Source organism: Triticum urartu, chromosome 7A, assembly GCF_056163025.1.
Source record: "Triticum urartu cultivar PI428250 chromosome 7A, HENAU_Tu73, whole genome shotgun sequence".
Classification (NCBI taxonomy): Eukaryota; Viridiplantae; Streptophyta; class Magnoliopsida; order Poales; family Poaceae; genus Triticum; species Triticum urartu.
The window spans coordinates 706,081,793-706,099,103 of NC_141879.1; the positions used below are offsets into that span (position 1 = coordinate 706,081,793).

Genomic DNA, 17,311 nt, shown 5'->3' on the forward strand with positions numbered 1-17,311 from the left:
TTTAATTTCTCGGCTGCGAGTTGAATTTAGAACTTAAATTCTGTAACATTATTTATACTGTGTTCACCCACTCAATTATCTTCAGATATTTTTAGAACTTGTTGCACATATTATTATTTTTACTTCAGGTGAGCAGGTTGCACATGCAGAACCTCCAGTGCACCAGATTGGGCCTCCATGTTCTGCATGAGTGTCGAATTGCTCCTTGACAAAATATTGTAATTATCCAAGTAATAACTAACAAAGGCGTAGTATATTTTTTCACGAGGGAACAAATTAATAGTACTGAATGCGGCACATATGAGCAGGGGTTGCGCGTGGTAACAGACATATATAGATAGTCGAAAAATACAAGTCGATTAGCCATAACACACAAAACATATATGATTTTTTGCTAGTTACTAAAAAAGGAGAGTGCATAAACTACTGGCACGAAGGACAGATGGGTGCTGACACGGATGGACGTAAGCGATCCCCGCTTGATTAATACCATATCGATGGAGATGGCCGGATGCTTTAATCATCCGTGCGTACAGTCTACAATGGCATCAGCGCGATCGAAGTTCACCGGCGAGCAGGACGCCCTTATGTTGTACGACCTTGTGCTGATCCCTCCGGCCTTGAACCACACCTTTGCCATCACCACCACCGTGCAATTTGACCAGTCTGTGTTGTTGGTGGCGGGCGGCGGCGGTGGGCTTCCTATGCCGCCAGAGCTTGCCTGATCCGGGGCCTTGTTGCCGCTGGCTTGCTCGGACTGCCAGTACTCCGCCGACACGTTGATGTGGGCCACATTTCCCGGCGCCTGCCTCCTCCCGCCCTGCAGCACGCTCAAATCGACCATGGCCGGCACCCATGCCGTCTCGCTGTACCATATCTCGGCGTCCAGGGCGCCGTACAGCACCGCCATGCGCGGGCTGCTGTTGTTGGCAACGATGGTGAAGTTGTAGAACTTGGTATCTTCGACAGGCCCGCCGACTTTCATGTCTGTGAGAGAGAGGTAGATATGCGCGGGGGAGAGGCTGATGGAGACGATGGCCGTGATGGCGATGGCGACCAGGGTTCCGATCAGGGTCACAAGTATGATGTGCTTGTGGCTCCATTTGCTGGGAGGAGGGATATGAATCGCCATGGCAACTTAGACTTAGCTTGTCAGCAGGCAGGGAGTGCATTGGCTATATACTCAATAATATATATGAGGCTGACTAAAAGTAACCAAAAAGGGTGGATTTGCCATTGGATCTGAATCAGTGCCTAGCTCGTCACTGGATTTACCCAAGAATATACATGATTAAGCATTGAACACAGCATGTTTGTTCAAGTCACTAAAAAAACTATTATTATTTTTACACAAATGTCAAAGGTGAGGCATTGTTTATGAAGTTGGAATGCCACACCACAATATACACACGCATGACCTATCGAAATGATATTCTAAGAAGTGGCAGGCTATTCTGCTGTACACACCAGAAATATGGAGAGAAAGGACAATCTAACATTGATTGGATAATTAGTGGAAATGATTGACCTCTGCTCACAGCAAATCATATTAAGGTTTTGACATTATGTATATTTTTTTCGGAATGGCTATTTTTTCAATAGAAGGTAACTGTTGGAATTTTGCTAGTAGGCCTTTGGCCCAAAGCCCAACTAAAATTCTGAAATTCTCTTGGCCCATTCATGCACACATGTGAGTGGAGTAAGTGAGGCTAAAGTTTAGTCCTACCCCGGAAGTTGAGAGAGTTGCACCTCTTTATAAGGTGAGCTTTTCTACCACTTGTATGAGCATGAGAAGAGGAGACCTACACGCACGCTCCTCCTCCTTGCTCACCTCGTCACGCCGCGCCGCGCCGCGGGTTGCGGGATTGATCCGAGCTGAGGACAGAGCTATGCACGTTGTCTATATTTTTGCTGCTCGGGAAAAATTAATGAGCCATTAATTAATAATTAGCGGACGCGTTAATTACTGAACCGTTTTCGATTCTTTTGGATCGTGACGACTCGGACGTGGGGTTTACTCCCACGACCTACCCGGCCCGCACTATATAGTCAGGCAGACGTCTACCCTAGCCGCCACCGCCGCTTCGTATGGTTTCGCACCACCGTTTCAGATCATTGCGCCGCCAAGCAAGTCTTCTCCATCCCTCCTTTCGGCGTGCACCAGGAGAAGGGACAGCAGGCCTCCGGAACCCCGCCTCTCGTGATCTTGTATAGGAGAGGGGCGATCAGGTTTTTGGGGAGCTGGCAGCGACGACTTCGCCAATGACGACTTCTTCCCCGACCTCGGCAACCTCATCCTCGACGACATGGGCGACAACGTCAACACCGGCGGTGCTGCTCCCGCTGCATCGTATGTGATTCCATCCTTCCTTTTCGAGATCGTGGTAGAATTCATGTTTCTAGTATGTGCTCTAGATGTGATCTGTTCATCTGCTATGCTAGTTCGCATGATTAGTTTAATCTCTGCTACTGTAGTCATGATTTATCTTCTAATTATTCGGATTAAATATCGTAGTAACTTGCTCATATTTCCAACAATCCAAAAACCTGATTATACGCAATTTACTCCGAGTGGTTTTGCTGCGCATCTGAAGCCGCCTGCCTTTAAGGGGGCGCAATATAAGAGGTGGCGCACGAGAGCAGTCTACTGGTTTCAGACCATGGGCTGCTATGACGCCATCAAGGGCAAGCCTGAGGGCGATCTTAATCCAGCACAGCTGGAAGCTTTCGAGAAGATCGATACCCTCTTTAAAGGCGCTCTTCTGAGTGTTCTTGATGACTCCATTGTGGATTCGTATATGTCGTTTGACAACGGCAAGGACATGTGGGCTGCGCTCGAGGCCAAGTTTGGTGCCTCGGACGCCGGCAGCGAGTTGTACGTCATGGAGCAATTCTATGACTACAAGATGACTGATGAGCGCCCTGTTGTACAGCAGACTCATGAGATACAGTCGCTCGCAAAAGAACTTGAGTACTTCAAGTGTGTGTTGCCGGACAAATTTGTTGCCGGAGGCATCATTGCCAAGCTTCCACCTTCGTGGAACAATTTTGCTACTTCCCTCAAACACAAGAGACAGGAGTTTTCCGTTGCGGATCTCATTGGTACTCTTGATGTTGAAGAAAAGGCGAGAGCAAAGGACACACGTACTTGAGTTGCTGAGGGAGGTTCTAGTGCCCACATGGTACAGAAGAAGAACTCCCAGCCCAACAAGTTCAAAAACAATAAGAACGAAACTCAGGGCAAAGGCAAGTTTGATACAAAGAACAAGCCATCACATTCTACCAACTTCAAGAAGAATTCTCATAAGAAGGGGAAGGGACTTTGCCATGTCTGCGGTGATCCTAATCACTGGGCTCCGAAGTGTCCTAACCGCTTTGAGGAGCGCGAACATGAGAAGAGCGGCAAGTCCGCTAATGTTGTCATCGGTGATATTGATATGAAGGAATCAGGGCAACAGGGACTTCACCCGTGCTGATGGGGAACGGGTCACATGCCATCGTTCGAGGTGTTGGTACGGTCGATCTAAAGTTTACTTTGGGGAAGACTGTGCGTCTGAAGAACGTTCATCATGTGCCGTCCATAAATAAAAATCTCGTTAGCGGTTCCCATTTATGTCGAGATGGTTTTAAGTTGGTTTTCGAATCCAATAAAGTTGTAATTTCTAAGTATGGACAATTTGTTGAAAAAGGTTATGAGAGCGGAGGCTTGTTCCTCCTGTCTTTGTCAGATATTTGCACTAAAGTTATTAATAATGTTTGCCACAACAATGAGTCTGATATTTGGCATTCACGACTTTGTCACATTAACTTTGGTTGCATGACGCGGCTAGTCAATATGAATTTAATTCCGAAAATCTCTACTGTCAAAGACTCTAAGTGCCAAGTATGTGTGCAAGCTAAGCAACCTCGCAAGTCTCATAAGACTGCAGAGGCAAGAGACTTGGCGCCACTAGAGCTTATACATTCTGATCTTTGTGAGATGAATGGCGTGTTGACAAAAGGTGGAAATAGATACTTCATGACGTTGATTGATGACTCCACTAGATATTGTTATGTGTATCTCCTGAAATCAAAAAAATGAGGCTTTAACTTTCTTCAAAAACTATAAAGCTAAGGCAGAGAACCAACTTGATCGAAAAATTAAACGGCTTAGGTCCGATCGTGGTGGAGAGTATTTTTCCAATGAATTTGATCTGTTTTGTGCGGAACATGGTATAATCCATGAGAGGACGCCTCCCTACTCACCTCAGTCAAATGGGGTAGCCGAAAGAAAGAACCGAACTCTAACTGATATGGTTAACACCATGTTAGACACATCGGATCTTTCCAAGGAATGGTGGGGGAGGCGCTAGTGAATGCGTGTCATGTCCTAAACCGAGTTCCCATAAAGCATAAGACCATGACTCCGTTTGAGGAATGGGAAAGGAAAAGATCGAAACTCTCTTACCTACGTACTTGGGGTTGTTTGGCGAAAGTCAATATACCAATTCCCAAGAAGCGCAAGCTTGGACCAAAAACCGTGGATTGTGTTCTTCTGGGCTATGCTTTTCATAGCATCGGCTATAGATTTTTGATAATAAAATCTGAGGTATCCGACATGCATGTTGGTACGATTATGGAGTCGAATGATGCAACTTTCTTTGAGGACATATTTCCTATGAAGGATATGTCGAGTTCGTCAAATTAGGAGATACCTACTCCATCTAGTGAGGAATTCACTGTAATTCCTGAACCCACCATTGCGATGGAACACGTTGAGAATCCTGTTGTGGGTGACAATGGAACTCCTGTGAGGAGTAAGAGACAGAGGACTGCAAAGTCCTTTGGTGATGATTTCATTGTGTACCTCGTGGATGACACACCCAGGACTATTTCAGAAGCCTATGCATCTCCTGATGCTGACTACTGGAAGGAAGTTGTACGTAGCGAGATGGATTCCATCTTAGCTAACGGTACCTGGGAGATCACTGACCGTCCTTATGGGTGCAAACATGTAGGATGTAAGTGGGTGTTCAAGAAAAATCTTAGACCTGATGGTACGATTGAAAGTACAAGACACGGCTTGTGGCCAAGGGTTATACCCAGAAAGAAGGTGAAGACTTCTTTGACACTTACTCAACCGTGGCTAGACTGACCACAATTCGGGTGCTACTATCACTGGCTGCCTCACATGGTCTTCTCGTTCATCAAATGGATGTTAAGACAGCTTTTCTCAATGGAGAGTTGAAGGAGGAAATTTATATGGATCAGCCAGATGGTTTTGTAGTACTTGGTCAGGAAGGAAAGGTGTGCAAGTTATTAAAGTCTTTATATGGCCTTAAACAAGCTCCTAAGGAGTGGCATGAGAAGTTCGAAAGAACATTAACTGCTGCCGACTTTGTAGTAAACGATGATGACAAGTGCGTGTACTATCGCTATGGTGGGGGCGAAGGAGTTATTCTTTGTCTGTATGTCGACGACATACTGATCTTTGGAACCAAACTTGATTTAATCAAGGAGGTTAAGGATTTCTTATCTCGTTGTTTTGAGACGAAGGATCTAGGAGTAGCTGATGTTATGTTAAACATCAAGCTGTTGAGAGATGAGAATAGTGGGATCACACTGCTTCAGTCTCACTATGTGGAAAAGGTCATGAGTCGTTTTGGGTATAGCGACTGCACGCCTTCTCCAACTCCATATGATGCTAGTGTGTTGCTTCGAAAGAACCGACGGATTGCTAGAGATCAACTGAGGTATTCTCAGATTATTGGCTCGCTTATGTATTTGGCGAGTGCCACGAGGCCTGACATCTCTTTTGCTGTGAGCAAGCTGAGTCGGTTTGTGTCAAAACCAGGAGATGATCATTGCCATGCGCTTGAGAGAGTTATGCGCTATTTGAAAGGCACCGTGAGCTATGAGATTCACTACACCGGGCATCCAAGGGTACTGGAGGGTTATAGTGACTCAAACTGGATATCTGATGCTGATGAGATTAAGGCCACAAGTGGTTATGTTTTCACACTTGGTGGTGGCACTGTTTCCTGGAAGTCTTGCAAGCAGACCATCTTAACGAGGTCAACTATGGAAGCAGAACTCACAGCATTAGACACTGCCACTGTTGAAGCAGAGTGGCTTCGTGAACTCTTGATGGACTTACCTATGGTTGAAAAACCAATACCCCCTATCCTGATGAACTGTGATAATCAAACTGTGATCGTCAAAATAAACAGTTCAAAGGACAATATGAAGTCCTCAAGGCATGTGAAGAGGAGACTGAAATCTGTCAGAAATTTGAGGAACTCCGGAGTTAATATGTTGGATTATATCCAAACGTCGAAAAATTTGGCAGATCCCTTCATAAAGGGTCTATCACGTAATGTGATAGATAATGCATCGATGGAGATGGGTCTGAGACCCACCGCATGAGTTGTCCATAGTGGTAACCCACTCTATGTGATCGGAGATCCCGTGAAGTAGAAGTTGGAGACAAGCTGTTGGTCAGCTGGGAGGAGAGTATCCCTATATTACCTATCCCACTCCATGAAGATGCAATACTCTCCTGATCTGCATGGCAGGTTGATACTTATCTTAATGTGTTCCAAGTGGCTTATTCGGGTAAGCAGAGATGTTGTCCTGCAGAACATCTTCTGAGGAACACACCTATATAAATCTGACTGTTAACGTCGCAGTCTGTGAGAATTGGGTGTTCTCTAATAAATTTATGAAAAGGCCCTGGAGTATGACGTATACGCTCCACCCGCGGGGAAGCCTTGCGGCAGTCCAGTATCGGTCAAGAATTTGTGTGAAACTAGTCTTGTAGAAAACTTGTAGTTCAAGGCATAGTCCACTATTCAAGTTGTGATCTAGTGTAGCATAAATCTCTAAGTGGAAGTTCAACTTCACAGTCTCCACTAAGCACCGGTATATAAACAATGTTTTGGAACTAAATGATGAGATGTGCCAATGAGACTTTGTGGGGGATTGTTGGAATTTTGCTAGTAGGCCTTTGGCCCAAAGCCCAACTAAAATTCTGAAATTCTCTTGTCCCATTCATGCACACATGTGAGTGGAGTGAGTGAGGCTAAAGTTTAGTCCCACCCCGAAAGTTGAGAGAGAGTTGTACCTCTTTATAAGGTGAGCTCTTGTACCACTTGTATGAGCATGAGAAGATGAGACCTACACGCGCACTCCTCCTCCTCGCTCGCCACGCCATGCCACGCCTCGCCTCGTCACAACGCGCCGCGGGTTACGGGATTGAGCTGAGCCGAGGACAGAGCTATGCACGTTGTCTATATTTTTGCTGCTCGGGAAAAATTAATGAGTCATTAATTAATAATTAGCGGACGTGTTAATTACTGAACCGTTTCAGATTCTTTTGGATCGTGACGACTCGGACATGGGGTTTACTCCCACGACCTACCCGGCCCGCACTATATAGTCAGGCAGACGTCTACCCTAGCCGCCGCCGCTTTGTATGGTTTCTCACCACCGTTCCAGATCATTGCGCCGCCAAGCAAGTCTTCTCCATCCCTCCTTTCGGCGTGCACCGGGAGAAGGGACAGCAGGCTTCCGGAACCCCGCCTCTCGTGATCCTGTACGAGAGAGGGGCGATCAGGTTTTTGGGGAGCGCACTCGCGCGACTGCTGGCAGCGACGACTTCGCGAACGACGACTTCTTCCCCGACCTCGGCAACCTCATCGTCGACGACATGGGCGACAACGTCAACGCCGGCGGTGCTGCTCCCGCTGCACCGTATGTGATTTTATCCTTCCTTTTCGAGATCGTGGTAGAATTCATATTTCTAATACGTGCTCTAGATGTAATCTGTTCATCTGCTATGCTAGTTCGCATAATTAGTTTAATCTTTGCTACTTTAGTCATGATTTATCTTCTAATTATTCGGATTAAATCTCGTAGTAACTTGCCCATATTTCCAACATTAACCCCCTCGCGAAAGGAAGATGTATGTGTGGTGATTTTCAGTATCCTCGTGGTTCCGTGCGCAAGTGCAATATCATGTAGTCACTTGTCTTTGATAGTTTGCACGTGAGCTTGTCAACATGTGTGCATTTTATGTTCTACTTTGTTAATCTGCTATATTGGGTTCTATAGTCTTTGCTGGAAAAGATCTTCTGACATTTATTTTCTCTTTGTCACAACAAGGTGTATTTTTAGACGATCACGGCTTGACTTTACCCAGATGAAACAGAGTTTACAAGCTCACATCGATCTAAGAGAGGTGGTCGCACCAAGACGTGGCGGCCACCTTCACGCCGGCTTTCTTTAGCATGTGAGACCATATAGGGAAATCATTGATTACATTATGCAAATTACAATGGGACGAATTGAAATATGGGGGAAGACATTAGTGTTCCTAGAATCTTAAATCTTCCCTGGCACAGTAAATAAGACAAAGTGCCACGAGGTGGAAAGGGACTTTAGTGGGGCGAGAAGACCACACACAAGTGCGAGGGTGCAACAATCAACATGAAGGGTAGTGTGCCAAACCGCCGCACTTTGCGGACTGACAAAAAATAGATGTCGATGGAATTCAGTTGTCTCAAGCAATAGGGGTACACTCTACATAGCCTCATGATCCTCTTTAAGAGGTTCAGCTTAATGTTCAGTCTCTTTACAGAATAACAAGGCCAACACTTCGATTTTTCATGGGGAGGTGCTTATTCCAGATGAAGGCAACATTTTTTTAATATTCTAGATGAGGGCGGCTTTTTTCTCAAAGAAAAAAAATGCTGCCTTCATCTGGAATATGCACCTCCCCATGAAAATCTAAGTGATCGTTGGAAGGCAGCATTGCTATCATCTTCAGTGGGAGATCACAACTCATTCACCGCCTTTGTGGTTAAAAGGAAATTCTCGAGGAGGAATTTGCAGTCGGGGGTGCGAGAGCACAGGCCTAAGATAAAATACACCTAAAAGGCTTAATTTTGAAACAAAAAGAGCACGTACTTTATTAAAGAGTGCTGTCCAATCTGATTTTCATACTTGCTTGTTTTGACTTTTCAAGTCTTCTTAGGTGGAGCAAAAGAAGTGCATGAAAATCACTGCTCTCGCTTATTGTGCACACACTTTCTTTTCTCGTACACCAATGCAAAAACTTGGTATATAAAATCTCCAGACATGAATGCGAGGTCTCTGAGATCTATATCAAAATGATTCTTTTTGTTCACGGTGCACTTTGTGCTCCCTGGGACTCAGCTTGATTTATCAGTTGGAACAAAGTTGGCAATCAACATAATATCTTTTGATAAGGGACATTATTGTTAAAACAAAAGGAAGCAGAGGAATCCTCTGGTTTTACCCCTTTTTCCTTTTGCTCGGAATCAAAGGTTGCTTGGCATTGACTCAACATTAAAGTAGTAAATGTTTAGGGAATTTATGATGTGTTGGTTTGTGCTTTGATTTTTTAAAAAAAATCTTGTCATCTAACATATTTGGAGCTCTTGAAACATAAGAAAAAACTTGTGATTGAGTGAGAACTTGAAGGATTAATAGGAAACAAAAAACAAGAAACTTGATAAAAAAAGGTTATTTGGATGCAACACAAGAGTTTGACGAGAGAACTTTTCCATGAGGCTTAACTTATGTTAGATATCATCAAAATTTTCAATTGATTGAGACATTGCGCACAATTCCTATAACCCCATTCATATGATCCAAATGACTATAGGGAAGAAAATCCTAAGGAATGGAATCATCAAAAATTTCCATGAAATGTTACAATCAAAATCATATTAAGAATATAGTCCTGAAAAACACATGTAATATTATTTATATTGATCATATGAAAATTTAATTAACTATGCATGGATGTGATATATGTCCCCAGAGATGATAATATTCTAATAACACTGTTAGTGCATAACTCAATTTCAGAACCTGGAAGTTATTTTAAATATTATATCTTTCGGGTATAATGTTTGTCATCGTGTTGGTTATAGCTAACCAAGATCACCTTCTTCTCCGGGATGGTGATATGATCTGCAATTCACTGTAGTCAGATTCTTCTGGCTGCAATCGGCGACCTCCTAGACGCATTTGCAATGTTACCCTGACTTCGAGGGTGACTTCTTCTTTTTTCGCAGGGGTTTTTTGTATTAATTAACCCGGATCAGTATGATCCAGTGCACACAGTTTTACAAGCCTCTCAAGACCCGACCGTAACCAGACGGCTGTCTTAACCTCAACCCTCCCAATCTTAGCTAGTTCATGGCTAACAAGATTACACTCCCTCTTTATCGCCTTAACCTAATCTGTCTGTCCCCTCTCATCATGGAAGATACCTCCTGGACAAGGGCACTGTACTGTGATCTATCCACCAAGGGGTTGGAAATCATCGTAGCAGCTTCAACACTATCCGTTTCAACAGTGAATGGGAGTGAGCTCCATTCTAGCGCCAATGCAATTCCTTCTTTGCAAGCCTCAAGTTCTGCAGCTAGAGCATTATCACATGTGAAAAGATGTCGGCACGAGGTAAAGATGATACCACCGAAGCTGTCACGGAGCACCATGCCGATGCCCCCATTTCCAGTATGCGCCATATAGGATCCATCGACATTTAAAGTAAGCCACCCAGGCTCAGGTGTGCGCCAGCCCACACACGAAAGCTTGTACACAGAAGCTACTTAGCCCCTGTTCATGCATGTGTATAGCTCGTCATGGTTCATGCTTGTGCACAGTGCGCCGTTGTTGCAGCTATTTCCCAGCATGCCGCTGTGCGTACTCATGCACAGCACGCCGTTGTTTCTTTCGTTTCCGAGCATGCCGTTGTTGCTGCCGCAAGGCGCCGTCCTTAGCACCGGGTCCATCAGAACCATTTTTCCCTTCCCCTGATCATCCTTTGGGAATTGTTGAATGCAAAGTAGCGACGTCAGGTAGCTATGCAGGAACCGTCGAGAGGCTTCAGTCGGTGGAGGAATTTTATCATGCGTGATCTCGTTGCGGACGTGCCACGTGCGCCACATGATCATCAAGAGCACCATGCGGGACGTGTCCGAGAGGGGCTCAAGCACATCAAAAAGCCACTCTAGGCCTGTGTGCCGAACTGAATTTATATCAGGGAGCGTCCAATCCTTAGCCATCGCCCTCCAAAGCAACACTGCACAGGGGCACCTACACATCACGTGGAACCCATCCTCGCATTCCAAACCACACAAGAGGGGGCATTGAGCTTTGCTTATGGTGCGAGTCCGGCGAGTGCAAGAGCAAGACGACATGGATATATACCAAACGACATTTGTTCCATTTTCTACCTTTGTAAGGATTTAACAGTTATAATATATGGCTTTGGCCTTCTCGCCAAAAAAAATATTAATCAAGATAGTCCAGGTGTATAATGAGTTCAATGTATTAAAGAAATTGATTGTTTATTCGTGCATATTTAAAACTGTTGGATGAATGTTAATTTTTCACTCCTACAAGCATGTAGATAAATAACAAAGTTTGGAAAGAGCAGCCGGGGACAAAAACGAGGTCTGACACCACAAGTATATTAAATGCCACACATCAACCAACTTATGCGAACTGGGGGTAGCTCAGATGGTTAGATTTCTTGTGGTGGAACTAACCTACAAGGATTCAAGTCCTATACTTGGCATTGGTAGTCGCATTTTTCTGAATTTATTTTACGCCTTCCGGCGATATGCGTTTAGTGGGTGGAGACGTTCCCGTCATCATGAAGAAGTCTATGGCGATTTCGTCAATCTCAAGATGATGTGCCGGCTCAATCTTTCGGAGGTGCTTATAGGGATAGGGTATATGTGCGTATATTTATATGTGCATATGTATAAGCGTCTACGTCTGTATTGAAAAAACCAACTTATTAAGATCCAAGTCGCTACTCTCTTTCATGTCTATGCCCTATCATCCTAACCCTCACGACTCTAATAGCATATTAAACTACACACATAATCTAACCTACCTTTTCTGAGTGGGGTAGAATCAACTAACTCTCAAAGCTCAGACTACTGGTGGTGGGCTTACATAAATCATACATACTGGATTAGAGAACACAGGTGTTGATATATATATATATATATATATATATATATATATATATATATATATATATATATATATATATATATATATATCTTATAAATGAATTATTCCTAGACATGGCCCATATAGAAGATCACTTTAGCGATCTCGTGAATCATTATTTCTTAATAAAGCCCTTCTGAAGAATAAAGTACATGCATAGCTCCCTAAAGAAATGCATGCATGTATGGTCTTTTCCTTAAATAGTTCATGTTGGGCTTTTAAGTGACAATTTGCTGGTAAGGTGACTGTTTTTTTTGTCACTCATTTTGTCTTTTTTAATAAAATCAAACATAAACAAAAAACATAAGTTTTTGAAAGAAAGAGTGAATTGAGGACATTCATATTATCCTTACAGAGAAAGAAATAAAAAATTGGTAAAACGAATGATCACCAAAAGGTACACAGAAATTGCATTATTTTACAGTACGTAAAAACTAGCACATAGTATTGTAATCTTCAAATGACAGTATGATTTGCACATAGATACATAGAACTTACGTGTATACTTCCATATTATATATACTCAGTACTTAAACAACAAAAGAGTAACGCTGAAGATTATTTGTCCCCCATCTATGATTGCATCCCGTGTTGATTGCACCTTCTCTCATGCGCACACGCCATTGCAGATGCACACAAATCCACATGTAGAACAAACAAACACGCGAGCGCCCACACACACAGAGAGAAAGAAATAAAGAAACTAACACAAACTCACAAAAAGGAAAAGACGTTGAACAGAAGGGAAGACAAGTGACTGAATCAAAAAATAATAATCAACGCGTGATTAATAATAGCAAAAGCGGGTATCTAATTCTCGAACGGGCCTGCATATGTAGTACACATCTTCTTCCTTCGTGATTCACTCATAAAAGTAGTAGCCAATTAGCTCACTCAGCGAGCAAGCGCAAGATGAGTGACATCAAATATATCATTGCATCCGAGGGCGACAATGGCGAGCATACAAGATTCCCGTGCCTAGCCGTGGTGTGCTGCGCGGCGGCCACCGGGGTAACTGTGCTTGCCCTTGCCGTGATTGCGATGGTGATCCACGCCGTGCTGCGCTCCGAAGACATCCGCCTCTCCGTCAACGACGGCTATATCGGGGCCGACAATCTGCGGAGCCAGACCTATGTGCCCAAGACCAAGACTACCACCGGAGTTGGAGTAGGCAAGCTTGCTGAAACTCAACGTCGTGTCTACTCCAGTGGTGACGGCATCTCCACCGACATCATAGATCGACAACCTCAAAGCAGCGTCGTCTCTGACCGGGATGCCAACATAGGTGCCGGTCTTGGCATTGGTGGCTACGGCTACGGCGACGACGACTTCCCGGCAACCCCCAGGGTGGGGACTAATTACGGTAGTAATGGTGCAACTCGGGTCGTTTACCAGCGGGCTAACACGACGAATCTCCGGGTCATCTTGATCGCCAACAACCCCGGCGGCAGAACCAAGATCGACTGCAACGACACCACCGTGAGCGTCATCGACATGCAGTCCCCAACCAGTTCATACGAGATCGGCACGCTGAAGCTGGACAACTTCACCGTGCCTCCGCAGACGACTATCACGCTGCAGAAGCGGCTCAAGATCACCGACCCGGCTAAGCTGAGCTACATCTGGGACAACTACGGCGAGGAGGACAGCTTCAGCGTGGTGGTGCGGGTGAGCGCGAGCGTCACGTCCTATCCGCTGGGGAAGAAGACGCATACCGAGCCGCGGACCTACGTGTGCCGGATGGTCACCCTCGGCCTGATCGACCACGAAACATACCTTGCCACCGACGACGCAGAGTGCAGGGATGAGACAAGCCAGACGCTGGCATCGGCACCAGCACCGCCGCCGGTGCCGACGCGCTGATCGTTGGGCTACGATCTGCATGTTAAGCTGGCAGGAGGCCAACTACCTTAGCTGAATTTCATCAGCAACTTTCTGTTGCGTACATTTCAATTCCCGCTTGTTTGCTTGCCACGCGTACACTGTAAGTTTCTCCATGTTTTCTTTTTCTTCAACTGTATGATAGTGTGATTTGTGTATGTGCCTTACTTTTCATCTGGCCGGCCCCTGTTTCAGCACAACACGGGTTCGAGAATCAATCATGTATGCATGCATGTACCCATTGTTCAGTACTAGTGGTTGGGGCCCGTCATTGCGGGCCGTTTGAAAAAAAGTTGTGCGCACCTCACCCTCATCTCGAAATAAAAAAAACATTCTTGTGTCACGCGAACATCACATCCATCTCAAAAAGAAAAAAGCTCAAAAAACTTTTCTCGAAAAGGAAAAGGAAAAAGTCTCACTGCCATTTAAAAAAAATCAAAAAAATTCTCATCGTGACCAACCAGCATGCGCCACGTGGCTTAGCTGGTTGGCCACCAATCTACTGTACCTTAATGGGTTTGATTTGCAGTTTGATAGATGTTTCTTTGTCTGATTTAATCCGGTCTGCGATGGTTACAGATGTACGTGTTCAATTTTTGAATGGAGTGGCTTTTGAGACGAGACTTATTTTAATTGAAACAGAGGCAAAAAATTACCTTATTAATTAAGGAGTTTAGAGTTGCTTTTACAAAAGCGAAAAAAAGATTACATGGCCACTACTTGAAGGAAATATGCCCTATAGGCAATAATAAAGTTGTTATTTGTATTTTCTTATATCATGATAAATGTTTATTATTCATGCTAGAATTGTATTAACCAGAAACTTAATATATGTGTGAATACATAGACAAACAGAGTGTCCCTAGTATGCCTCTACTTGATAGCTCGTTAATCAAAGATGGTTAACTTTCCTAGCTATGGACATGTGTTGTCATTTGATGAACGGGCTCACATCATTAGAGAATGACTAGCACACATGCCCGTGCGTTGCAACGGGGGATGAAAAAAAGAAGAAGGCAACTACACATATGGTACAATTTGTATGAAACATGTACGCCATTACCAATCTTATTGAAAGCAGATTACCATGGATGATTGATTAATTGTGGTGTCCTAATTGTGGAAGGGGACAATGCTGAATTGTTGCCCAACTTGGGAACCGAGGATTGGTTAGGCTGTATTGCGGGAGTGCGAAAGAATATCTATAGTTGGTTCATATCTGCACAGATTAACATTGTTGAAATATTGCGTGATTGCAACACCTTGGATTAATCACAGCAGAGAATAATGACTTGGAAGCAGCAGATGAGGAGCACAGGCGGAAGAGAACGGCCAAGGGTGCGAGAGATAGCTTGGAGAATAACCCTGGCAGAGGCGGCCGTGCCCCGGTAGCACAGAGGCCTCGAAGTTGGCCCCGCTCCCTCTTTATCGACATGAGTCCAGATGCACAAACAGCGACTGGTTTGATTTGCTACGAATTGTCGCATCAGTCGAACGAACCTGATTCATGACAACCGCGCCGGCGTCAAAGCTGACGATGTACATGAAGTTGAGGTTCTTTCGCCGACCTCCCTCTGATGGTGAGCGCGTTGACGCGGCCGCCGAGGGTGGCGGCGAGCGCCATGATGGGCCGGATGTAGGCCACCAAGAACACTTCTATCTTGCGCGACACTTGAACTTGGGGATATTAAAGTCCTTCACCTAGACCGCCTGCCATGTCAAAGCTGAGCTCCCTCACGTACCACTGCTTGCAAACCATCGTTGTCATCAGGAAGATATGTACATGATGAACCTGTCTCCGCCGCCGCCACTGCCTTCATAGGAAAACTCTGCATGATTTTGAAGTTGATGATCTAACTGTCGCTGCCCACGGTGTCCTTGCAATCGAACGGATGGAGGTGTGCAGCCGTGTGCCTCTCAGCTAAAGCGTGTTGCCGAGGACCAGTATTTTGGTTGACGCCTCGCCGGGTCCCTGATCCCGCGATGTTGATTTCCCAATCGCCGCGAAGCCAAGATTCGATATGCTGCCATGAGGCAAGATAGGGCAAATACAGGAAGAACCGGTGGGCTGGATTTGATTTTTTGTACGTATATAAGGAAGCTAGAGAAAGTTGTACAAAAACACGGTAGCTTATTTTTCCGAGGGGTACAACATAGCAGCCTCCATATTACAGGCCGTAGGATAGGATGGGCTCAAGTGGAAGTTCAGGCCCAGCCGAGACGGACCTTTTCATTACGAAACTTGGCTCTACGAATTAGTACCATCTCGTATATTTCACAAAATATAGGATATAGGATTAGAAGCAGGATGAAACTATTAAAAAAAAGGATGACGGTGAACTCGAAGACTCAATCCGTGCTTTATTATTAATTAGGTAAAGATGTGATGGACAAGACCCATCTGTTAGCTTAGCATAATGATCGTTCAGTTTTATTTCTACTGCTTTCTTCATGACTTATACATGTTCCTTTGACTATGAGATTATGCAACTCCCGAATACCGGAGGAACACCTTGTGTGCTATCAAATGTCATAACGTAACTGGGTGATTATAAAGATGCTCTACAGGTGTCTCCGATGGTGTTTGTTGAGTTGGCATAGATCGAGAATAGGATTTTTCACTCCGTGTATCGGAGAGGTATCTCTGGGCCCTCTCGGTAATGCACATCATTCTAAGCCTTGCAAGAATTGTGAGTAATGAGTTACTTGCGGGATGATGCATTACAGAACGAGTAAAGAGACTTGCCGGTATCGAGATTGAACTAGGTATGAGGATACCGACGATCGAATCTCGGGCAAGTAACATATCGATGACAAAGGGAACAACGTATGTTGTTATGCGGTTTGACCGATAAAGATCTTCGTAGAATATGTAGGAGCCAATATGAGCATCCAGGTTCCGCTATTGGTTATTGACCGGAGATGAGTCTCGGTCATGTCTACATAGTTCTCAAACCTGTAGGGTCCACACGCTTAACGTTCTGTGACGATTTGTATTATGAGTTATGTGATTTGATGACCAAAGTTAGTTCAGAGTTCCGGATAAGATCGGGGACATGACGAGGAGTCTCGAAATGGTCGAGACGTAAAGATCGATATATTGGAAGGCTATATTCAAATATCAGAAAGGTTCCGAGTGATTCGGGTATTTTCAAAGTACCGAAGAGTTACGAGAATTTCTATTGGGCCTTAATGGGCCATACGGGAAAGGAGAGAAAGGCCTCAAGGGTGGCCGCGCCCCTTCCCCATGGACTGGTCTGAATTGGACTAGGGAAAGCGGGCGCCCCCTTCCTTCCTTCTCCTTCTCCCTTTCCTTTTTCCTATTCCATGTAGGAGGTGGAATCCTACTAGGACTAGGGAGTCCTAGTAGGACTCCACACTTTGGACACGC

General features: G+C 44.7%; 1 protein-coding gene across 1 annotated transcript; it reads left to right on the forward strand.

Moving 5' to 3' along the window:
• Positions 1 to 12,900: 12,900 nt before the first annotated feature.
• LOC147961838 (uncharacterized) lies at positions 12,901 to 14,153 on the forward strand. Its single transcript, XM_087536388.1, has one exon. It carries the CDS (start codon positions 12,952 to 12,954, stop codon positions 13,900 to 13,902), a length of 951 nt encoding a protein of 316 aa, XP_087392514.1. The 5' UTR covers positions 12,901 to 12,951; the 3' UTR covers positions 13,903 to 14,153.
• Positions 14,154 to 17,311: the final 3,158 nt, after the last annotated feature.

Bases quoted from the DNA above. Each gene is read 5' to 3' on its own strand.
- LOC147961838 (XM_087536388.1), top strand. From the start codon at position 12,952: ATGAGTGACATCAAATATATCATTGCATCCGAGGGCGACAATGGCGAG.